The sequence below is a fragment of the Phaenicophaeus curvirostris genome, chromosome 9 (genome assembly GCF_032191515.1).
Source record: "Phaenicophaeus curvirostris isolate KB17595 chromosome 9, BPBGC_Pcur_1.0, whole genome shotgun sequence".
Taxonomy (NCBI): domain Eukaryota; kingdom Metazoa; phylum Chordata; class Aves; order Cuculiformes; family Cuculidae; genus Phaenicophaeus; species Phaenicophaeus curvirostris.
In genome coordinates, this window is record NC_091400.1 from 4423791 (window position 1) to 4449720 (window position 25930).

At 38.6% G+C, this 25930-nt stretch overlaps 1 protein-coding gene across 1 annotated transcript in view; it reads left to right on the forward strand.

The window, feature by feature from the left end:
- REEP3 (receptor accessory protein 3) overlaps positions 1 to 25930 on the forward strand; it is a 37517-nt gene extending 11587 nt beyond the window's left edge. The window contains exons 2-8 of the mRNA XM_069863211.1: positions 6003 to 6075; positions 8565 to 8641; positions 9137 to 9257; positions 10927 to 11040; positions 18091 to 18238; positions 20649 to 20800; positions 21570 to 25930. Coding sequence (XP_069719312.1) covers positions 6003 to 6075; positions 8565 to 8641; positions 9137 to 9257; positions 10927 to 11040; positions 18091 to 18238; positions 20649 to 20800; positions 21570 to 21626 — 742 coding nt within the window. The 3' untranslated portion in view covers positions 21627 to 25930. The remainder of the gene's footprint in view (positions 1 to 6002; positions 6076 to 8564; positions 8642 to 9136; positions 9258 to 10926; positions 11041 to 18090; positions 18239 to 20648; positions 20801 to 21569) is intronic.

Here is a 25930-nt window from a genome sequence, read left to right on the forward strand (position 1 = left end):
AGCTCCGTAAGGCTGTAAACAGGAAATGGGACAGGGCTGCTCAGGGCACTCTTACCCTGGTGGGCAGGCGTGTGCGTGAAGTGGTGAATAGGAGGCGTGCAGACAAGTGACTAAGAGTTTCATAGCGATTTCTATACCTAATATGCTTTCTAGTTTGCTTTCCAGTACTAGCTTTTTGGAATTTTCTGTACTGCTGGGCTTGATGAGCCTTTGACTGTGTGTTTTGAATAGGATTTGAGACCCTGGAGGGGAGGGTGCGGCTGGTTTTGTTTTTAATGACAGGGTGATGGTATCTCTAGGCTTATCCACTTGGTTAACATATGCCTAAGCTGTTCAGCAGCACAAGAAAAGTTGGTCTGTCCTGGACGCGAGTTTAGTGGGATTGATACGCAATAGCTTCTTCCCAAGTACTTCTGCACTGTATGTGATCTATACATGAATAAGAGGTGAGTTGTTTCACAGGGTTTGAGTACCAGTAATGCGCAGCCGGCTCTGAGAGTGACTAGGAGAGCTGTAGTGCTAGAGCACTGATGCAACTTCTCCATGTGAAAGACTGTTTCCAGGCTGACTCCTTAGAGGAAAATAGCCTCTATATTGCTGCAGGAGTTGCTTTTTAACAGCATGTTGTTCCAGACAGCCACAGGCCCTGAGAGAGGGCTGTTACAACACACACGCGTTATCATAGAATAGTTTGGGTTGGAAGAGACCTTAAAGATCATCTAGTTCCAACACCCCCTGCCGTGGGCAGGGACACATCCCACTTGTCGAGCTTCTCATCAACCAGCAGCTTCTCATTAACCACCAATTATGTTTGTTGCTGGGAGGGTGGGACTCAAAGGACTTGAGTTTGGGGTATATTGCTGGTTGACTGAACTGACCTAATGGGCTGCAAGCCATTTGTAGGCTGTGAGTTGGAAATTCCGAGTTAATTCTTGCTGAAGGAGGTAGCAAAGCTTATGTGTATACAGATATCAAGTTAATTGTTAATTAAGTCCACTCTCTGATCTTTATTGTGTCATGTAGGGTTTTGTAGTAGCAAGTAGCATGAGTGAGAGGCAACCTAGAAAATGCTGTGAAAGTTTCAAGTGCTGTCAGTGCTTTTTGAACATATAGGGAAAACAAATGGTAATTCTTTGGAGGATGCATTTACAGGTGAATTCTGTTTAAAGTAGTGGCAGGAAAGGAAAATCCACACTTTGGACTCAAATTTCTCTGCAGAGAAAATGACTTAAAGGTTTGAATGTTCTCTTGGCATGTAAATCTTGTTTTCTCTGAGAGAAACCTAGTGAGCCTATGCAAATAAGTGATCCATCTTACTGATCTGTCATGCTTGTAAGTATGCCAGTACTTCCGCAGAGGTTCCAGTACAGAACATCCCTTCCAAAAGGTTTTTTTTCTAAATGTTTTTTGTGTTCTCTCTTTGGACTTCCTTCAAGGTTCAGGCAGGGCTGTTTTCTGTATTGAGAGAACTTGAAGAGAATCTGGCAAAAGGTTCCCTGTTTTGGGGTAAGTCAACAAAGTGATATTCCAGGAACATGAGTGGCTAGGATACGTGTAACGGAGCCTGGAACTCTGCATTGGAATAAAGGCTTAATTGACTTCAATCAGACTGCTTGCAGTTACTGTACTTAGGGTTCATTAAATAAGTATTCCTGACGTGGGAAATTCCCACATCCTAGTGGAATTGATAGGGAGGTTACTTTTCCCCTTAAAACTTTAAGGTGCTTTTCAACTAGTTGAGTAGTTGCATTTCTCTTGGTCATGCTGTACTTTGGAAGAATCTGGCAGTTTTGGAGAATTCTAGCTTCCTAAGCTGTTCCAAGTTAATGGCCTTCTTGCTCTGTGCAAGAACGTGCTTTATTCAGATTTGTCAGTGCTTCTGGGTATATTCTTTAATTGTCAGGGCTTTTTTTTCTATGGATTTTGGGGATATTCTCTGTGTAAGAACGCTAGTAAGATTTTAACAGTTCTGTTTCTGATTGCGTTCATGCCTTTTGGTAACTGTAATCTGCTAAAGATGCTGCTGAGTTTAAGGTTTGCTACTGTTGGCAGACACATTCTCTTAATAGGATTTATGTGATTTCCCCTGCTCCTTGCCTAAGGCATGGGGGTTGTCAAAGGAAAAATAGGATACAGTTTGGTGAGAGGTTCAGGAGCTTATCCTCATGCTCCCCTGCCGCTGTAACAGACTAGTGGTTTTATCTGAGTGTGTTCTTTGTAGTTACTTGAATACGTAGTCTTTTCATGTAGATTGTTAGTGTTCTATGCGTGAATGTTGTCTGATAGCAAGATGGAACTAAATTCTCTCAGGTGCTGGAAAGAAAAGCTTTGTTCAGTGTAGTGCCTTTCAAAAACATTCAGGACAAAAAATGCTAGGTTAAGCTTTTGTTTGTATGGACATGTAAAAACTTAGGAATTAGCTGGCTTAGTCTAGAGCCTTCTACTCAATTGTAAACCTTGGGGGTGTTGGCAGGCATGACTGAGCACCTTGCTTTTTCTGTTTCATTCCAGTTAGTTTTTTTTTTTTTTCTTTACCTGAATAGGATTCTTGCAGATACTACTTCTGCCTTATTTTGAGGTTGAGGGTACTACACAGATACATAGCAGCTATAACTTAATGCGTAACTGATTAGAATTCGTGCTTTATAGCCAAAAAGGAAAGACAAAAATCCACACTGCTTATCCTATGGGGGTGGCTTGCAAGTATATGAGTAGTGTGCAGTCTCAGCACAAATGTGTATGCTCTTCCAGTGTGTGCTGATTGAAACCTCGTGGCTGCGTTGTTAAGGAGTGTGGCCATATCTTCCCTTTCTGAGGCCAAGAATAGCAAGTTAGAGACTTGACCATTGTTCTTCAGACCGGATTTCATTCTGCTATTCAGTTTCCATTAGCAAACGTGGCTTTCAAGAGAAACCTTGCTTCAACTAAACATTTTAACTATAATATGGAATAGCAGTTACAGTTTATGTAGAAGCAAAATAATACTAACAACATCAGACCTGGTTTCTGCATAGGTACTGGGTACAGTTAAGGCTTTCATATCCCAGACAGAGCTGGGAGTCCTCTGCGTTACTGCTGTTATTTCCATTGTGTCTGACCAGCTCTTGGGAAGGCTTGTGTGTGGATATGGTGGGAGTGGAAGGTTCTCCTATCGTAATGTGCAAGTAAAGGTGAGTCCTAGGAAGCAGAACTCTAGGCATGGTGAGCAGTTGGGAAATGCATCAGGTGTATATATTTGCTTCCGTAGTTTCATAGAGATGAGGAGGATTCTATTATTCTCCAACCTGCCAAGTGCTGTCAAGTACTCCTTCAGAACACAGGTGCCTGTTTACATTGTAGGTGCACAAATGAGCAGGGACCTGGCTCTGTGTCAGTGGGGGGACAAATCGGTGTCATCTCTGTTATCAAAGCTGCTAAGGAAAAGAAGTTTAGCAAATGGCACTGTCCCCCAAGTATCTCATACCGAGTGGCTTTTTCTGTAAGGGAACACTTGTGATCCTTGTCTTTCTGCATTTCAGAGGAACAAAAGAATTAAGTGCCAAACATTATTCCTTCTTTTGGGCGTTTTTTTGACACTGTGAAGAGGCTGAAGTCTTAAATACACTATTGGTTTAATGTCTTAATGTTTTGGGAATCTGGATGCAAGTAGAATTTTTGAGTGACTTGGTGGCTTTCATTCTTTTTCTTTTTTTTTTTTGATAAAATATTACCTTTAGAGTTGTTTACTGTCCATGTTCAATATGGTCAGTGCCAGAGCAGTGTGTGCACAGGTAGACTGATTTTTTCCAGTTATCAGTAAAATGCAAATTCAGTTGCTTTGCTTCAGAAATGAATTTTTCAAATAACTGTGCCCTTTAAAGCTACTTAAACTCTAAGACTGTAGATTATGATAATAATAGATAATACAGCTAGTAGGTTATGTTTGTTTTAATACAGCTACATGGCTACACAAATACATTATTTTGTTCAGATTTCAAGGCATTTTGATACTTTTTTTTTCCTTTGTCTTTTGATCTTAATCTCCTAGAGTATTTGAGATCCATTTCTCTTTAAATGAGGAAAATGTCTGTAGAGGAAGTGGCTGGGCCAGAAAGGAATGTGCTGCATTAGGGGCCGAGTACAGCTGAAAAACTGAAATAGCCAGGCGTACAACTGGCAGTAGAATTACATTGGTAAGCAGGATTATCCATATATCTGCTAGTAAAATAAAACAAATGACATCACACTTGGCTGAAATCTGTTTCCATAAGTGGAAACTGGCTTTGTTTTTGTCCGCTACATCAGTGCAGTGCGGTGATATCCAGTGTGAATACAAACTGAACTTTAAAAAGACCCCAACACTTAAGCTTTTAAAATTACCGGGCTTTGGAAGAGTTGGGCACATCCTTGCAGTGTGTGGTGTGGTTACTGTAGAAATACCAGAGGAGGGATGCACTCAACGTAGCAGTAGGTGCTGCTGACAACTCTGAGATTTTGGGAGGTGTCAATGCAAACAAGAAAATTATTAGAAAATGCTTGGCTTTTGTATCCATTAATGTCAATGATAGTGATTGTGCCCAGGCTCCCTGCTGCTCCTGTTCTATGTGTTTCTGCTTCAGTCAGCTGCAGCCATCTCTCTCTTACAATCTGTCATGTACAGATTGAAGGTAAAAAGGGAATTTGCTGACCTTCAACTACACTCACTGGTGACAAGTTGGCTTTTTTACTGTTAAATTGCCCAGTACCTTTCACTAAGATTAGATAACTCTGCCTATGTGAAGGAGGTAGTGATGCTGGAGTTGGCAGAAACATCGCACCACACTTAAAATGTCAGCTTTGGCCAGGACATAAAAGTTTCACAGTACTGGTTCCTATTATTATTGGCTAAATGTGCTGATTTTTTTAATTCTTAGTCCTATCTACTCGCTTTTGGAGGACAACTGGCAGTTTTTCTAACACTTCCATCTTAAAATGGTATTGAACGCTAATAAGTAATAATATATTGTGGTGTTAAGCTTCTTGTTCTTTGGTTTTGAGTGTAAGTTCTAGAAGAATTATTTAAAAGAAAAAAGTGAGTAATAAACCAGAGATTTTTCTGAGTCTTGATTTGAGCAGTATTGAGTAGTGTAAAGATTGGCTAGATGGGGAAAACCCGCTACCTTAATTGTGTTTGTCTTGTGCTAGTGTTCTTGTTTAACTTGAGGTTTTCTTTAGCTTAGCTTGATGGTCTTACTGCTTTCTGCTTGAAGATCAATTGTTTCAAATGCAGTGTTCTCAAAAAGTTCTGTTCTGTCCCGATTCTTGTTTCTGCCACATTCTAGAAGGTGTCGCATTGAAAGGTTAAATTGCTGTTTAAAATTAAAAGTATTACTGTTTTAAAATAGAAGTGATGTTAGTATAAAGGGTGCATTAGTTATTAGGACTAACAAGACTTTCCTTATCTCTGATACTTAATAGTTGTAATTTCAGCCAGAAGAGTTAAGGAAGAGGTGAGATCTGTTATAGCTGATGATTTGCTGAATGGAGTATTCCACAGGGACAAAAATGAGAGGAAGAGCTGTTCTCTACAGAATTTCATCAAAATGAAGGGTGTTTGGTCTCTTATTCCTTCTGTTTCCAGACCTCCTGTTACTTGAGTGAAGTGAGGTTTTTGACTTGTGTTGTCAGGCCTTTCTCCTAGTTGGATATAGAACAGTTCAGGGATTTTTGACTGCTGCTTTACTTGGCCTTAGGATGAAAGGTCTTTGTATTGTAGCACAGCTGTATTTGGATAGGATCCTACAGATTAGTACGCTGAACTGGAATTCAAGTAGCCTGGACTCCTTCAAAAGGCTTCAACATCTGAAATGTGTAGGTAACTCTGCTGCAGTGGGGTTGCAACCTGTAACATCATGGGGTTTTTTCCAAGGTGGAGAAGGGGATTTTTTTCTATTAAGTTGGCTGAATTGCTGTAATAATGTATTGTCACTGTTTTGTCCGATGCAGTATAACAGATTCTGAAAGCTCTTTTTATTTTCCAATAGGCTGGTGTTTGGGATGCTGTATCCTGCATATTACTCTTACAAAGCTGTGAAGACAAAAAATGTGAAGGAATATGTAAGTCACATTTCTTTTAATTGCTTAATTAAATGCTCCTGACATACAACTGTGAAATTTTCATTATGCAGTGCAATAAATTGCATGAAAGCTTGTCTTGAACATCTTGGTATTGGATACAATACCTGTGTGAATCTATTGGAAACCCTATGATTTTGTTTGGAGAGCTAGAGTTAAGGTTTCTCACATTGCTGAAATGTGTCCAACACACTATGCTGTATTCAGATATTTTTAGAAGGGTTTTTAAACATAAACTTGAAAGAGCTGATTGCATTTCAGCAAAGTGCCCAAAATAATGCACTTCTGGGCAGGGTGTAGAAAAAAACGTTGCCTAATTCTGTCAACGCCTCTTAGTATAAGCAGTGGCAAACTGATTCTCAGTGACCGCTTGAACAGTAGCAGCAGCCGAATTGTCGTTGTTTGGAGCTCATCAATGGATTCAAAATCTACCTGAGAAGAGAGTAGCTCTCACTGGTCTGTTTTTCCTCAAAGAGGGGGTGAAAAAAGCTTAACCAGGGAAGGAAAAGATTTGGTTAAGGTGATGTGGAGGAAAGAAGTGGAACAGAGAGAAGCGTAAGGTGGAGAAAAATGCAGTTACTGTAGTTACTGCAGTTTAGAATTAATCTGTTAAAATATTTATTTTTCAGTGTGAGCAGCGATGATTACCACAAGAATGTTACCCAGTTGCAATCACGAGGGGCTTTGGTCACTGAGTTACTTCCCTGTTTTACTTTATTCTGTCAGGAAAGTACATAATGCAAAGAATTTATAATCCATTTTTCTGCCCTACTCCCTCAAAAGGCAAAGTAGAAGATAGCAGTTTCAAATTAGTGAAGAAACTCCACTTCTCCTGTTGTCCTTAATTGGATAAATAGAAGTTGATTAAAGAATGAATAGCCTGGGTAAAATATATTGGAACAAAATTCAGTCTTGCATGGCCTCTTAAAAATTGCATTGCATCATGCTTAGGTTGATGGGGCAAGGGTGGATGTGAATATTTTTGTTCAGGTGTTGACTCCGGTTCATGGAACGGTCACCAGTCTGAGTGTCACATGGCCTATCAAGATGACTTCATCTGTTGTGTACATTCATCTTAGCTTATTCAAGCCTGAAATATCTAAATCCTCTGAGAGACTGAAGTTAGGAATGTCATCACATGACTGAGTGTTTTTCAAATTGAAATGCAGAAAAGCACTTGAGATAAAGTAGGTCTCAAGTTATGGCGAAGGAAGTGGTTTTAAAACATAATGCTAGCTATGAAGTAGTTAGTAGTGTAGCATTAGGTTTTGAGTACTTATTTAAATCCATTTCAATAAAAGATTGCTGTAAAGTTTAAATCTGGGTCATGTCCTCTGTAAGAAAGTGTATATATTCCTCCTTTAGAAAGAGGATGCTGTGAATCCAGAACTTCAGCTAGCATCTACCAAATGTGGTGTTTAATGCTTTGCGGGTAAACCAGAGGAGTTAGCAGCCTGTATATTGAAAATCAAATGACTTCACTTCATCTGGGTGGGGGTGACGCTTTCCTTTCCTTTCTTTTCTCTTTTAAATGGTTGTATATTTTTCTAGCTTAGATAGTGTTGGAATTTATGGAACATGTGGGTGTTCAGTTATAGTATGAATAACCAGTGGTGGTGTGCGCTGACCTATTCTGGAAATATTGGTGGCCAAATGCAACATAATTTAGAGAAGACAAATGCATGGAACTACTTCTGTAATATTTATTCTGAAAGATGTAATCAATTTAGACAACCAGATCTGAGCAACTATTAAAGATAAATGAGAGATTTAGTTAACAATTAGAAAACAGAACTAAAACTTGTGTTTTAAGAGCATTTTCTGATTTTGAAACAATGATGTGTCGTGTAAATCTTGGAAGTATATTGGTACAAACCTCTGAGGCATTAAGATGCTTACATGTAAACTTAATTTATTAACAAGAATTCTGTAGTTTTTGACATATGAGTGTAATTAAATTTCCATGAAAATGCTTTTATCCTGCCTTGCTGTGGTGTTAATGCAATAATGCTAAGCACACACACAGAACTTCAATGCAAAGTATAGCTGAATAACGTGCATTGTGAAATGAAAGCAAGGACCACCTGGCTTGCTAATGCTGACTTTTGTTTTTATGGTATAATCATATGGATCAATGTGGAAAAGAGTGAAATATCCTTTACTGCTATAGTGGACTCCTTGCAGTAAATTTTTTTTTTTGTTACTAAAGCTTTCTAGAGGCAGAATCAAACCTGCGAAACCGATCTAGGTGAGGTTATGACTGTGGTGACCCAGCCATTTCACTTAGCTCGGAGTTGCCACCAGTTCTGTTTATGGACAGAAACCCCTTTGGACCTTCGTGTAACTTCACTTGAAACCCAGTCTGAGACGCTTTTGAAAGTTTGGCTTTGACAACTTCGAACTGGGTATACGGTGTATTCTGTGAAAAGTGAAATCAGAATTCTTACTGAAGATGGTGTTTTAATTTTCAGGTTCGCTGGATGATGTATTGGATTGTGTTTGCTCTTTATACAGTCACTGAAACAGTAACTGACCTAACAGTCTCTTGGTAAGAGCCTGTTTTATAACAAAATCTGTATGAAATTATACTTGTTTCTGATGTTCTTTGATTTGTAATGATTTAATTTTTATAAAGAAGTTGTGCTTGTTGACAGCCCTGTTTTCCAGGAACAAATCTGTTTTCAAGCTTGCTGTGCACTATTACTCAAAGTAGGGACTATGAAACCCCACCTTTGCTGTAGAAACTGGAAAAGGGAATGGAACTCTTAAAAGGATGGGCTATAATTTTCTCTTTGCAGCAATCCATAATGCAAAGCAACTGTATTAACTTTTCTTAAATGACAATAAGGTCAATTAAAAATTTAAAAATTAAATCCATAGGTCTTAACTTTTTTAATTTGTCTAATGTTACTTCTTGTATGTGGCGAGTCCTATATGCAAATAATACGCAGTTGTGTTTTTTGAAGAGGTGTCTTTGTGGTTATTAGTTATTATGTATATTACTGCAGTTGTTGATTTCATGCAACCTTTAACCTGTCTGTAGGTTTCCACTGTACTATGAACTGAAGATAGCTTTTGTTATTTGGCTCCTTTCCCCGTATACCAGAGGGGCGAGTTTAATCTACAGAAAATTTCTTCACCCGCTTCTTTCTTCTAAAGAAAAGGTAAGAAATAACTCCTCATATTTTTGATGCCTAATATGGAAATGCTGTGTGTTGAAATGCTGACGGTTGCTAGTCAGGCGATAAAAGCAGATTGGTGTGTTACTGGTTTGCAGGCAGAGTTAACGTGGACTAGAAGAGGCAAGTGCACATGACTGTGTATACGCTTCTGTTTAACTTTTATGAGCAGACAGTGCTCTACTTTCTATTGACATGAGCTAGCTTGATGTTCTCTGATCTACCCGGTGCGCTTTGGGGAGCCCAGTTGAGTGGAAGTGATGCAGTCTGACTTTCTACTGGAAAAGCATGTGCGGTACTCTCTGTGCAGAAGCATGAACACAGTTTTAGTAACAGCTCTTCATGTTACAGATTTTTTTTTTTACTATCATAGCCTGGTAATAAAACTTCTCAGGACAAACAACATCAACTTTTCTGGTGTGCACAGAACATAGCCAAGGGATATTCAGCTTTAGCCAAAGTGTGGCAGGGCCACAGATCTGCTTAGCTCTTTTTCTGTTTTCTGTTTGAGTGTGTGGAAAGAGCCATTAGCAAAGGTGAGAACTTGTGGGAACATTCTACAGAGAACTAGGCCTGAATACTGTGAGATTGTTTAATACTGAACAACTCTAACAAGGCCTTGAAACAGAGAGCTGAAAGATAAACAGGGGCCAGCTGGGAGGAATGTAGCGGCTAGTTCTGTGGGAACAAGCACCAGCTGAAAGAAAAACAGTTGAAGAGAACTGTCAACATAGTTAAGTTTAGTATAACTTGGTTTCTTAGCATGTGCAGTAGTTTAGCCAATAATATGTTAGTAACAGCCTTAAGGACAGCTACCTTTAACCAATAATACACTGTAGATACCCTCGTGGGCACCCAGTTATGTAACTGAAAAGGGTTTATAAAGAAACAGCTAAGCTCAATAAAGTGAACACTCGCTGATCACATTGATCTCTGCCTTTTGATTCCATGCTCCCGTCAACAAGAACTACCACTAAAAAATCTCACAGTACAGAAAATAGCATTCATAAAGGTCAGTGCTGGGCTTGGCCTTTATTAGGCAAGCCAGGTAGCTGACATGATCGCTACTGGTCTCAACAGTAAGATCATCCTGACCTTCTGAAGGTTGAACTATAAACAGTTTGCAACTTCATAAGCTAAAGGGATTTTTCCCTGTAGTCTGCTAGCTGTTGTGAACTACCTTGAAGCCTTTATCTCCAGCTCCAGGCATTTACTACTGCTGGGGATAAATGTCATGGCTGTGTTGTCCTTGGTACTTAACTGTGTCAAAGCTCTGGCTTCAGAAGTTCTTTGTGAACTGATTCTACCTTTCTAAGGAGCTCCCTGATTTGATCTTAAACATGTTATTTCTTGAACAGCTTTTGTCTGACAAGCAAAGCTTACTCTCTTTAAGGAACTTGCTATGTAGCTGCAATGTTTCTGAGCTGGACATAAGTGATCTATTTTATCTTCTTGTTTGACCAGACCTAATCCTTTTTTAAATGAGAGAGTATAAGTGAACGAAATATCAGTATACAAAGGCAAGAGTAATTGTCTCATTAAATATTTTCTTAAAGATTTCTTCTGTGTTCCTTTATTGATAAAAAAATAATACTGTGGGGTAACATGGATCTTGTGTGCAGCCTTCTAAATCTTAAATATGTTTTGCTTTTAGGAGATTGATGAGTACATTGTACAAGCCAAAGAAAGAGGCTACGAGACCATGGTGAATTTTGGAAGACAAGGGTTGAATTTGGCAGCAACTGCTGCAGTGACAGCAGCTGTAAAGGTAACTTTCTGCTTGCGTTAATTGCTTTTGTCCTTGTTATACTTATAGAACAGTGTAATTGTACTGAGGATGTGCCATTCCTAAATACAAGAGAAGAGAATTCTGCAAATGTATTGAAAACATGGAACACAACTTAAAGGTTGCAGCGCTCTAGTCCTCCTCATACTGTGTTTAAGATGGCTTGTAGTTATTTCCTGGATGATGGGTATCAGTTTACAGTGATTCAAAAGATGCCATGCAGTTTTCTATGAAGGCTTTTGGTAAAGATGACCATTGTTTCTTTTCTGTCTGTGTGCTTTCTTGTTGGTAAACAAACTGTTTAAAGGATTTCTGGCTTTTCTGCTGTTTTTCTCCAATCAACTTGAGGTAACTCCACATTTGAAGTGAGGCATGAAAGATTACTACCACAGATAAGTTATCTTGACACGATTAACTTGTTTGCAATTTAGTGAATGAATTATTAATTTAATACACTAAGCATAAGTTTGCATACCGCTTTTTAGCATATTTTTGCTTTGTCATGTAATTTACATTAAATCATGAAGTAACCTGTGGTGTTCTCAATGGGTGTCCCTGCAAAACTCACGACCTTCAGTTGAATTTCAGGTTCTAGATCTAGGAAACAATACAGGCTTGTAAGTAAGATTCTAAGCAACTTGTGGCCCAACAAAATAAGTATAACTTTAGGCAATGTGTATCCTACCTAAGTCATTTAAACCAAAACACAAAAAAAAAATGTGTGAAAGGATGTGTGTGTCCTAGTTAAATGACAGTTTTAAGGCTTTTAGGATTAATTTCTTCGTGGGAATAAATGAAACTGCTGTGTTCATAGGAACAGGACTGAAAACCTGAACGCTTTGCAGATAACAAAAAGCAGTGTAGAGATCCCTGGCTGTCAAAGTTAAGTGGGTACAGCTTGCATTTAACTTAAATTTCTGTGCTTGTATGTGAACTTCTTACTTTCTAAATCAAGGATACTTCTAAAAACTGCATCTTCAAAAGTTATCTCAAAAAGGTTTGGAAAAAGTCATGCATCTCTTGTTTGTTCATTTTCTTTCTTTTTAAAGATATATGTGGGTGGTAGTGCAAAAACCATAATTTTTCTTTTAAAATATGGACGTAAAGAACCGAAAATACTGCGAATGTGATTCAATTTGATTGCAGGTTCTTTTTTAAAATTTTTAGTATTGCCTTGAGGCATGAAATAATGTAGAATGAGATGGAGGACATCTCTAATGTAAAGAAAGTACTCAGAGTGAAAATAAGTTATTTAAAAATAAATAAATAAATAAGAAAGACCAAACTCAAACAAACCCAAAACCAAACCTCAAAGTACTCTACTGGTAAAATGTTTAAGAGCTATGCTAGAAGCTAAAATGCAAATTCCTTGCCAGACAGCAAATAGTAATTTATTACAACATGCACCTGTAATGATACTTACACTCTGTGTGTTTTCCTTACGTCTGGCTAAGGTGGGATATTTCCTTGTTAATCCTTACGGTGTTAGAGAAGTATCGTGAAATAAAGAACACAATATCTTTTCCCACTTCCTTCTGAAATAATAACTTTTTCCTACATGTCTGTGTTTAGATTTCATTGCTCTTCAGCTGTGGCTGGCGAGATGCCTGCTCCATTTGTTGAAACTTGTTAAACGTGCTCCCAAATATTTGTACAGAATTAGTTCAGTGCAGATGAGATGCTTGGGCAAAACAACCACCACAATACAGAAGGCCTAAAATTAGACCTGATTTTTAAACGGCATTAAAGAGGAGACTCTTAAAAAATCTCTGTTTTGGCATGTTAAACCTCTCATTGGCTTGTCATTCCAAAAAGCTGAGCGTGACTGCTCCACGCAAGCAAATGGAGACAATGCATGTGTTCTTGATTTTATTCCCTGTTTTTCAAGAGTTGACTGCTGCCTCCAGCAGGTGAAAAGATTATCCCTTCAGCGTGAGCTGGTGGAGCACGCTATAGGATTTCAGGAATGGAATCCTATTAGAGGGATCACTTGTGACGGCAAGGAGACACACTTTCATCACTTTTTTTTTTTTTTTTTAAGGAGCAGGCATGCTCATTCTGATATCGGATCTCAAATTAGGAGTAGAGAATGTGGGAGGTTTTACACAAGAGGAGGTCCAAACAAAACTTCTGTTTGCTAAAGTGTCCAAGCAAAAGGTACTACGATGTTTGTTTATACTGACTTTAGAAAGGTGGTAAAATTGCTTGGACGCTCTGGAATATTTACAAGATTAAGTGTGGGGGAAAAAGCTATTTTCTCCAAGGAATATGGGATTAGTATGAGAAGGCCAGCTGGCTGTGGAGGGGAGGATGGAGCAGCCAGCCAAGTCAGTCTACCTAAATTTGTTGTAGATTTAAATCTGCTCCACTGTAGTTAAAACGTAATTGGCAGGAGTTGTGGCTTGTAGCTCACATTCCTATACAGATATTTTTAGCTGTACTAATTAGGCACTGTTCATATAAAATGTAGTGTTTCAAAACTTGCTAAACAGCATGCATTAGAAAAATAAATTGTTACTGTCATGTGAATTTAAGAAAACAAATCTTTGTAAAATCCTGATTTCAGGAGATTTAGAGGTGAAATATGGTCTAGGCTGACTTTTACAGTTGACTAATTAAATTTTTCTTCAGAGTACAAAAGAACCTGTAACAAGGTTGTGTTGGGTTTATGGTTGGACTTGATGATCTTAAAGGTCTTTTCCAACCTAAACAATTCTGTGAAGATGCTTTTAATGATAGGAAAGCTATTGGAGCTCTTTCAGCTCCATAGTGTATGGATTTGTGGAAATTATATCCACGACACTAAGTTCCACTGGTTGTATCTTGTATTTTGACGTATCTTGTATTTTGACATATCTGTTTGCCAGATCTGAGACACCAGTTACCTGTACGTTCCAGTTTTTGCCAACATATAAATTAGGACTTCTAGGCTACTAGAGAAAACTGCTTTTTGTGTCGCCATGTGCAGGATGGCTGCCGATTTAACTGTCCTTCTTTATGAGATCACACAAGCATTGTTTATTTGTAATGTATTATTTGGTTAAAAAAAATAATCAGAATAATTGAGGGCTGTGTTTCTGCATGTCTTTTAGTCATCCTGCATCTCCTGCCTCTTTGCTGGTTGAGCCTCGCACAGACTTCCCCTTCTTCCCACTCAGGGCATGGCAGAGGAAGGAGGGATCTTGCAGCCAGCTCTGGCGCGCAGCCAGCATCACTATGAGCAGCTCGGCTCACCAGCAATATTGCTTTCATCCCTCCTCCCTGCTGGGACTGCCTGGCACGCTGCAGAGGTCATTCGCAGGACAGCAGTCCCTTTCCAGGTTGAGAAAGGGAACAGAAGTCATTCCCCGTCAGCCTGGATCAGATCAGGGAGAGAACAGCTGGGAATGTGGGTGCTGTGCGCTGCAGCCCTGCGGCCACAAAGCTCCACGCGGCTCTGTGGATGCAGCGTCCATTGAGAACTTGTCCAGCCCAGGCAAGCTGCTTTGTTCAGTGATCCTGACCACTGAGAGGATGCAAGTCCAATTTAAACAGTAAAAAAAAAAAACAAAAACGGCAGCCCCTGAGGCAGATACACTGTATGGTGTCTGATTGCAGCAGCTTCCCTGGCTTAAGTTTATAGACTATAAAAATACATGCTTGATAGCAAAATAGAGAAGGGCATCTCATAGATGAGGGTCAGCTGATGAGATGGCATACTAATAGCTTACGAGAGTCTCAAAAGGAGTCTTTTAAGTAAGCTGTATTTATAAAACACTACATTTAGAAACTCATCAAATTTGTGCTTCAGGTTGGTCGCTGGTCTCTGAAAACCATTTAATATGTTTTAGGCAATACTCTTGAATAAATAAGCAGACTTATTCTTCCAGACTTGTGTTTTGTTTAAGACAATACAGACTTCTTAGTTCATCTCTCTTCAGGGTTTATTTACATAGAAATTGGAGCACTGAAGTTGTTCTCTGATTTTTTTCCCTGCATTGTAATTGTAAATATGTGCATCTCAGCCTTTTGTGATGTAATTTAGTTGGCAGTCTCTGGGTTGGATGCAGCCCACACTATTTCTTCCTTACTGGTAGGAACTGTTGGAATAATGGGGCACCAGTGCAGGCGTGGTGACTGCTCTGCCATGATCCCTGTCCTGGGGCTGGGAGAGGCGGTGGCTGCTGCCATACCCGTGGCATGAGTGTGGAAGCAGGAGATCCCCTTAGCTCCACCTGCAACTGGATGATGCTACCTTCTGTTTTGTGGGCAAACATCTTGCTTTCAAGCTGTGACTTGTAACTCTGAACTGTCAAACAAGATAGCGAAGGTCTTAATGTGTTCATATTCTAAACGTTAACATTCTCTGATTTCCTGCTTTTTATTTAATGGTTTTCATCCAGACTTTCATCCTGAGCTGATAGTAATCCATATCCTCACAAAAAGCTTTGTTTTGGCAGAAACCAATTATCTGCTTCTTTTGGACGTGGGAAGTGGAAGAACTTTCCTAAAGCTCCAGTGCTGTATGAGCCCAGTGGGGTGTGTGGGTGTTTTTATAACTGAAAAACCTCACACTTATGTGAAACTGCTTGATATTTGTCCTCCGATTAGTCAATGCAGTGTGTGAAGTGGAAATCAATCTTGATTTGACTAGACTGGATCTTTTTAGGGGTGGGATGGAGACTGTGTTCAGGGAGGAGGAGATGGGGGTGGGGGGATTATAGGGAGTACCTGTGTAGGATTAGTATAATGTTTGACCATGACTGGGCAGTAAAGCAGCAGTTGTGCAACCTCTGTTCATACTGTGACTCTCGGGCATATGTTCTGCATATCTTATTTGTATATGTATCCTTTCAAACCTCTTAATATTTGCTGGGTGTAACGAGTAAAACCTTCCATCTTGGCAAGTACTTCTGGAGTGAAGGGCCCATTGTATGAATCTGTTATGTCCTTGCTGAATGAGGCCGTGCTTCACAGGAGCTGTAGCCTCATCAAGCGCGCAGTTTGGTTAAGGGCACAATGTTACTTTATGGCACGTAGTTTGACTTCTTTCCCCCTTGAAAAACAAAATTCTGTACCAAAAGCTGCACTGAAAAAAAAGGCTGAGCATTCCAAGCTTGGATCTAGTCCTCTCTATCTACAGTGGAGTAGGAAATACGAGCTTGTAATGTGAATTCTTCTTGGCATGTTAGTTATTATAATTTTAATTGCATTATCTTGTATGATTTCCAAATGTCTTTTTTGTAGTACATCACACGATGAATGTAATTTCTGTGCAACTATTATGCAAGCGTGTCTTCCTATACTTTTGTTTCTGGCCAAATCCAGCGTCTATGACTTTTATAGTAGATTCTGTCCACATTTAGTGAGTGAATGTCTGCTGAGTTTATATGGATTCTACTGAGAACCAGCTGGGTCCATTTTATTCATTTATTGGTGTTCAGTGGTTGAGAGTTGAGCCCAATTGCATTTCTTTAGGCAATGGATGCAGACTGATTAACTGGAGACACTGTAAGCTGTTACTTGCTGTCAAAAGAAGCAGTCCTGTCTCTCCAGTTCTCTTCTCTAATGTCCTAACAGCTGACTGTTAGTTCTCAGGCATAGCTGGTTCCTGATTTGGTTTACTGTACAAATGCTTTTCAAAGCAAGAACTGGAGTAGTGGAAGGCCAGGATTCCTGCTTTAAGGCAGGACAGACCTGCCTTAAATAAGCCATTTTAGGGAATAAAATTTACTTTAGAATTTCTACAATAGTTTATACACAGACCATACAGTGTCAGTAGTGCATTCTAACTCAAAAGCCAGCTGCAGTTGTGTTCTTCAGAACTGTCAGTCATCCTACATGTATGTAGGAAGAATTAAAAAAGTAAAGGCTTCTGCTTCTCTCATAGGAAACCATTTCTTTATTATTGTTTAGTGGCAATGTATGAATGGTATTGTAAGAATTACAGCAGGTTTTTCTGCCTGTGTAGCACACTGTCTTACCTTTATAAGCTGTACTAATGACTAGTCACTAGAAAATGAATACTGGGTTTCAGCCATTCCCCACCTCCACCGCCTTCAGTGACCATGCAAGCCTAAGGCGTATCATTCTACTGTCTCTTAGTTATACATGGCTATTTTTAACATGGAATAATTTAGTGTGCTGGTCTACCATCTGCTAACAGTTGTTGCCGTGAGAGTGGGAACAAATGGCTGTGGTTGGTGGTATAAGAACTGCCTTACGCTGGTCGTCCTGTAGAGAATGGTGTGTGGAATAGTACTCAGATTTCTGCTACAGCCAGCTAGCAATGTTCAAATGAGAAATCTTACTCAAAAGCTTCATTTATAAGAATGAAGCAAAATCCTTAACCCATGCACAAAGTGTGATTCATGCACGGGCTTGTAAACCTTCCTCTAAAATGGTTATTTTTTTGCCTCATATGCCAGCAAGAAAGAATTGAATGTTATTTTAACATGACATTGAGTAATGTGCTTGTCCTTTTAGTTGCTTATACAATAAATTAAGTTTCAGTGCTTTAGTAATAACATCATCTGGTGTAAGATGAAAGAACTGCTTGATGACCTTTTTTTCTATCGGGAAACTTTCTGTACATCCTGTATAGAAAAGACATAAGAACAACCAGAGAAGGAATACTAATGTTCAAATGCAATCGACTTTTCTTTTATGTCGCATTAGATTTTGGGTTGGTGTTATATCAGTTAAAACTACATCAGTAAGAGAACCTGTTAGCCTTCCTTGTAGTCCAGACAGGACCTCTTTGCTTTGTGGTTTCGCAGCCGGTTACTTGGGTTAATGTTAGAGTATATTTTTAATACTTTTTTTTTTCCTTTCTTATGCATATTTGAAATTCATAGCTTATCTGTAGACTCTTTTGTCCAGGAGCAATATACACTTAAGCTTGGGTGAGAGCTTATCTAAGTCTACTGCATGCTTATGTTCTGTGAATCCTGTAGTGCAACAAGGAAGCATGGGCTTAAACATCTTAACCCACCTTGAAGAGCAAAGTTAAACCTTTGCTTTGTTTTTAAAGATTCTGCTGTTGTATTTCAGAGTCAAGGTGCGATAACTGAGAAACTGAGAAGTTTCAGTATGCACGATTTGACTACTATACAAGGAGATGAGCCAGTAGGACAGGGATCCTATCAGACGTTACCAGAAGCAAAAAAGAAAACCAGAGCCTCTGCCAGTGAATCTTCAGGTAAGTATTTATCTATTTTTTTTAATCCAAAAGAACAATTCACCAATAACAGATGTGGGAAAGCAGAAATACATCTACCCAATTTAGAAATTTAAATACCTCAAAGAATTCCTATGCACTTAATCAGGGTTAACTTGAACAAGATACATTATGACAGTTGAGAAATGCTCCCTGAATTGTTTTCTTCTCACAGCCACTACCAGTGTAGTTATACAGTACTCATTACTCCTGTCTTTGCCAATTAGCAACAAGAATTCCTTGCCAAAGTAAAGCTTAATTGGAAATTTAAAAAAAAAAAGTGATTAAGTGGTGTTTCCATGGCAAATGTACAAAAAGTTAAACACGAAAATTTTTGGAAACTCAGTAAATTGGAAGAGAAAATTAATGGAAACGAGTTCAGTAGAACTGTAATGCTAATTCAAAATGTAAAATTACTTGTGGAGAGAGGAATAATGAAGGCATTTACTTGTCATGATGCACTGATGCACATGAACACTCAAAAGATGGTGTACGGTGACCAACATGTGTTGGCAGAGATATTTTATTATATTATTAGTCATTTTATAATATGTAATATTATTAATTGTTATAATCACTTTGCTCTTGAGCCTATGATGCTTGAAGGAAGGTTGCCGTGGAAGGCTGTCAATTGCACCTTTTTAAGCAGTTAGGCTACAATATAAAGTGGTTAATATTTCACATAAAAGAAATAACTGGTCTATTTCTTGTCTTTTCACTTCTCATCCTTCCATTTTGGGGAGGGACCGTGCCTGTAGAGCAGAAGGAATTCCAGGTATCACACAGTAGCCTATGGTGTTTCAGAGGAGTATGTGGTCACCTGAATGGCCCTAAGTTGAATTGCTGATGGAGCCCAGAAGGTGTTCTGTGTCTGTCGGCTTAAAGACAAAGGGTCCTGGCCAGCAAGAAAGCTCAAGAGTTCATTAAGAGTTGCATCAGGGATGATGTCATTGCAGCTGTTGTGCAGGGGCTCAGTAAGACAGTGTTAGTTATCTGTCAGAAATAGCTTGAAAATCTTTAAAATTCCCTTAGAAAACAAATTACTCTGGTACAGATTATACTGTGTAAATGACTGTGAGATTCAATCTCACATGTCAAAATGCTTTCTTAGTAATTATTTCTACGTCTACACCCAAATCTAGTGTACACCCTCTCATATTTTTTGAAGTTTCTTCTGCATTAGAGTTTTAAGGAAAGGACAAACCACTGATAGTCAGGAACACTACATAGCAACATGTTGTTGCACTTAGCAGAATGTTACGTTGTTCTGTGATTTGATGTGGAGGTTCTGTGCGAATCAGTTGAAGAGATCTGATTGTAGAAGGAAATTCATCTTCGGGTGACTGACCTGCCAGTGTGCTTGCTGTGAAAAAAGCAAATGGGATTTTGATGTATCAGAAGAAGTATTAACAAATAGAGATAAGGAAGCCTGGGTGTCACTGCAAACATGCCTGGTCAGAAACTGTATGAGTAACAGTTGTGGTTTAGATTTTCCATATTGAAAAAGACTAATTGAAACAGTATTGGAGGCAGAGACGTAATTCCTCAAGAATGGCCAAAGAGGCAAGTTTGTCTTAAGTACCTGTGGAGTAGCTGAGTGTGATACTAGTTTTGGGGAAATAACTGAAATGATCAAAAGAGAAGAATCTACTTAAGTCTAAATGAAGTACTAGTTTAAGATGAAGCATACGTTGATTGTGAGTACAGTTGGGTTTGGAGTCTAAAAGGTGTCTCCGAGTGCTACAGCTTGTAGGTTCTGGAATGGCCTTATGGAAGGAGAGCTTGGAGGAGGGAAAGAACCAGGCAGTGTTTGGGGCTGTGGTGGGACGGGCGTTTAGACCCCAGGGCGCTCTGCGGTGCTGGTTCTTAAGCGGTTTGCACCCTCTAGTGGGAATCTTTGGTGGTGATAATGGTCCTAGTTTTGCTGCATGTAAACAACTCATAACAGTACTTTGATATCTGTCTGAAAGGAAGGTCAGTATTAAACAGACAGAATGGTACACAAGTGTGAAGAAAGGTCCTGTGAGTCATAGAATGCTTTGGGTTGGAAGGGATCTTTAAAGATCATCCTGTCCATACCCCCCGCCATAGTTTTTGCAGGTCTGTGTAAAGCAGAAGATGGTGGCAGATTGATGGTTTAACTTTAGACAATTAAGGGACCATTTCATTTATGGAATGAAATAGCTTGTTAATTTAAAAAGGCAGAATTATAAGTAATGAGCTCCTGGCAGGCTAGGTGTTTTGCTGTTTTGAAACACCCGGCAGAGTGACCGTGTAATAGAAAAGAATGAAGGATGTATGCTAAAAGTGGATCTTTTTTAGAAACTTTCTTAGAAATCTAAAAGTTACAGCTACTTCTTATTAAACATTTTTGTAAAACTCTTTTTTAAAGGCTACAGAACTTCACTGGAAAAAAATCCTGGAGATGATAAAACAGATGAAGAGATGGAGGGGACACATTCAGAGGATGAAATGTTTGCTCAGAGAGGCCTTCGAAGAACTCAGAGCATGAAATCTGTGAAAAGCATTAAAGGCCGTAAAGAGGCAAGTATAATCTTAGTTAATTGTTGCGTTTGTTTTTACAGTGTACTGTATCATTTTAATAATGCAGAAATGTATTTTTTTTAAATCTTAGAGTGGTTATCAGCAATAACTGGGTTGTAGGATGCTAAATGGAGAAGGTAGTATGTGATAACGATATCTAAGGTTGGAGCTTTTGTACCCTGGGGTGTTAAAGAGAAATACGTGAATCCAACTAAGCAAAGAAAAAGGGCAAGGAAATAGTCTGTGCTTGTAATGCTAATTATGGCACCACCAAGCCCAGATTCCAGGAACTGCTCACCTTGAAAGGCTGTAGGTAGCGGTATTGTCATCTGCATTTGCATGTCTCTGTTGTGCACACGTAAACATCTGCTATTTAATGGATTAAAGATGATTTGGAATTTTTTTGTTCCCACAGACATATGGCCTGCTTTGATTTAAAACCCACAAAGAGAAGATTGTATGTGGGAATACACGTGCTTTAGATTTGCACGTGTAACAAAACTTAAAAGATACTTCAGGATAAACGCCTATGGAATCCCATAAAAGTTTGTGGATGATTCTGGGAAAACAGTCGAGACTTGCCCCTCTTGCCCCATTCTGAAACTGTATCTCGTTCAGTCAGGGGCAGATTCTCTTACTGAACCTGTGGACTGTCCAAAGCACATTTAAAGATGCTTACTAGATGGGATTAGTGGAAAGGTAAATTACTTTTCCGCCTGAAGTGATCTCAACTCTTTGTTAAGTTAAAACTTTCTTTTTTTCCCCTCAGATACGGTACGGATCGCTGAAGTACAGAACAAAGAAGAGAGCTGCTGTATACTTCTAAGTGCATTGCACAGTGCCTGCAAGACAAACTGCTGTATTATAATAACTTGAATTTAGTGCGTCAAATGTTAAAGATCTGTGTATGATTCATATAATGAGTATGTATGAATAGAGATGGTAGGACTTGGTTTTATGAACCTAAGCGATTGGATAAAATATTACTCTGCTTTCCTTTAATTGCTTATTGTTTAGACTTACACCTGGGCAAGTTTTAGTATGAATTTCAGCACTCCTTTAATAGGAGTTAAGTCAGTAACAGGAAACAGTATTTTTACAGAGATATTGAACAGATTGAGATAATTACAACTCCAGTATGAATTAGCAGAAATTGTAAGTATTTTGAACTTGTGAAAATTGAACCCATGGTGTCCCCAGGTTTACATGGAAACAAGTATACTTGAAACGTTCTTCTGAACGGCCTTCCTGAAAAGGCCTTTGTGTAATATAAGAATGTACAGTACAAAGGGCAGTGGATGATGGTGGGAAAAGACAAGATAGATATGGTACATCCTTGAGATCATTACTGTGCATCATATTGCCAAGCTTAACAACTTATGTAATACTAACAGGTGCAAACTGGGGGTGTGTTTAGCACTTTATGCAAAACTGTATGGTTTTGCACTCTTACTGATTTACAGCTGCACATGTCATTTTAGTGGCTTCATAGGTGGCTTGGACATCTTTTGAATGCCAGCAGTTCTTGTATTTCATAATCTTTTTTAGTTTATCTAGATTGCTTAACTACGCTTAGGATGCTGTAGATAAGTGCTACTAACAATATTATCAGGTGCCTTTCTATGTATTACAAGGCCGTGTGGTTTTTTTGTTTGTAATGGGTTTTGTTTTGTTTGGGGGTTTTGTTGTTTTGTTTGTGTCTTTCTTCTGCTTTCACCTAGAGAGATGTAAAATGATTAAGTTAGTTTTTGGTTGAAATTGTGGTAAGTACAACTTGTAGCAATTCCAGTGATAGATCTCAGGGATCTGATCAGCCCATCAGCTGTGTGTTAGAAGTCATGCCGACATGAAGGCATGTGTGATAGATTATTCAGGCCCTGGCTTGGTTTTGCTCTGCATTGCTTTTAAAAATGAATATATATATATGAGAACATGTATGTGTGTATATTTCATATCATACGTGGATTCTAAAATTGGCTGTACAGTACTTTCTTCTATTCCTGAAGTTATTACTAAACCATTTACATAGAAATAGCTTTTTCTAAAAGTCTCGCTGATTTAGTCAGCCGTTTTATAACCCAGAGTCCCATGGCATAACTGTTTGCACAAAGATTAAATTTGGAATATCATTCAAGGCAGGGACTTGTCACAATGACTTTTTGAGGTCTCTTTGGTACTGTTTTCTGCAATTCTGAGAAGTAGGCTGATTTTAGTTTCCCGTGTGACTATATTTCTCCTGTGGATTCAAGGAGAAAACACGCACTTTTTGTAGTTAGTATTTTAGTACTTGGCATGAGGAGAGATGGTGTTACTTTTCTTAAAGAGAATATGGTGTATGATCCCTCTTATCCTTGAATCTCAGACTTCAATCCTTAGACCTTCTTCCAAGTATCTGGGGGGAGGCAGTTATCTGTAAGTCTGTTGCAGCTCTTTCAGACATATCCTTAAGGCTTGGGCCTGCTGCAGTTTTTTTCTGTTTACATTACAGCTACAACAGGTTAACTGCTGGTGGGCACTTAATGGCTTGTGAATATATGCTGACATTTGAAGTAGTCCTCCTTAGACTTTGGGCCAGGGTTCAAACTGTGTGGTTAAAAAAGCAGTTGGTCTGTATTGGCATTGTATTACTTGCTGTTGGAGGCATTTGTACGTGAAGCGCAAAGCCTCAGTCCAACATAACAATACTGATGACGCAGTGCTTCTAGCATCTCTGAGGAAGATAAATGCTTTTGTAAGAACTTGCAACAGTCCATGTGATTAAAAGGCCAAGGCTTGTATTAATTTTCTTGAAGACACAGTTTTGTACCAGAAGAAAGGAAGGCTGCTCTCTCCCAAATGAGTATAGTGCAAAAAATCCCATCCTCTAATTAAGCCTGCAACTTGTGACTTGGCTTTTGTAAGGAGCTGTTGTTTGTGTCAGAGGCAATGACCAGAAAGGCAGCCTCTGTGTGGCCTGGCTCATCACCCATGGCCTAGGAATGTTTGTGATTCTAATCTGCTTCCTTTAATGCAGGGAAAGCTGTTTTGTGTGTTGAGGTATGTGAGACATTAGAGGAAACTCAGGCTCTTGTTTGCATCTTGCTCCTTTTTTAAAATAGAACTAACCTGGGTCTTGGGTGGAATCTCTAACTCTTAACACTCCAGCGAGTGTTCCCCTTCTGGGCTTGCTACCACATCTTGCTTTAACTCATCATGTTTGTTTTATTGGCAAGCATGGCAATAAAATTGACATCTTTCTACAAATCAGAGTCCTGCATGAAGGAGTTAGCGTGAACCCTTCTTTCAGAATTACAGCTGCTGCTACAGATTCATGTAGATCCTGTTTCTTTTCACATTTGCAGGGCTAGAGATCATTGAATAGTTCAGGCTCCACCACGCTCCTGGCCAGCAAGTTGCTCTATATCTAATTTTGTACTTGAGGCTGTAACTTCTTGCAAACTTAATTTTCTAACTAAGTAGTGACAAAGACTAAAAAACCTCTGCTTTTTCTGAACTATGCATGGAACGAGGAAGCTAGCAGCATTATTCATATTTCTTACTGTTTGCATATAAAAGTGCTTGTGTTCTCTCAGATACTGTCTTAAATGATAACATTTCCAGTGTTTTCCTAGCTGTTTTTTTAATCTAATATCCTACTGTAAAATTATTTCCTTGATAGCTCAGTTTTGCTCCTTGAATTCATCCTGAAACATGTTCATTTTATTTTCTTTTAGCCCTTGTTGTTTATTGTCAGCTGATGCTTGGCAAGGCACGGTGGCACGATTAGTGAGTGACATGTATTTCTCTCTGCTTCTTGGATTTAGTTTAGTTTGGTTTTGAAATATTAAATAACCTTTTAAACTTTGTGCACAAGGAATTTTCAAACTCTCTTGCCTTAGCAGCTGCAAAAATGATCTGTGTAGCTCCTGCTAGTAAATGTCTTGGAAAAATGTTAAACAAAAATCAAAGTTGAGCTTAATATTCTGTTTGGTTTTGGAATATAAAATGTAGTTCATGTTAAATTAGATGATCTTACGAACAAAGCGGACTGCAACCAAGAGGACTGCTAAGATAATTGAAGAAAAACTTAACAAGAAATAGATATTATCTTATATGAATTTAAATCATATAAAGGTTTTAAGCCTTTCCAAATTATATCTGGACAGACTCAGATTTTTCTAACAAGAGCCTATTGTACATATTAAAATACACAGTTTGAGGATGAGGATTAAATTGATGGCCTCAGTTGCAAATGAGCTCAGGCCAAACTCTGATTACAAGGTAACTGCCAATATTGGCTACTTAACACTAGTGGCTTTGCTATATGAAAGTAACTGAATATTATCGAAGATACTTTTTGCAAGCTATAGTGAATTTTAAAATGAGAAGAAGATAATTTGGCTAAACAGAATGGTGTAGTGAATGCTAGATGCGTTTAACACGCTGTTCAGGACAAAAGATGTTTTATTTTTGGAGTTGCTTTTGTTAGTGGAAAGTTGGTATTTTAATTTTAAAGTATTTTTTCTACAGAAAATGTATATGTGCAAAGGCAATACTTTAACATTTTTCAAGAAACTGTATTTTTAAATGTTACAGACCAGAGACTGTCTACATTGCGACTGAAGTTAGCAGCTTTAAAAAATGCAATGTAAGCTTTAATTTTTATATGGTAATAATAACTTGCTGTCAACTTGTTTACATATTTGTAGGAGGGAAAGCTTCATTATGCATTGACTTATCTTGACACTATCTTTAATAAAAGCTGCTTTGAGCGGATTGCAGTGGTTATTTTATTACCTGAATTGTGATTAACAAACCAGTTAAACTGTGTAATCTGTATTCTATTACTTATTAATGATTCCAGCATTGAAACAACCTGTATCAAGTTTGAAGAAGCTTTTAAACCTGTGTGTTTTTTAACCATAACTAAACTGCCACTGATTTTTTGCCATGGAGCCTGTTGCAGGTTTAGACTTAAATGAAACTTGCCCTGCTAAAGATAACTTGAAAATGTTATCGTGTTCCCTACTTTTATTAAATGTTCTGTTCGGAGTAAACTCAAAAGAAGGTGCTTGGTCTCCCAAGAGAGTACGGCTTCCTGGAGAACTGTTGGATGTTTTGTTTTTTTTAATTAAACCATTTCTAGTGCTA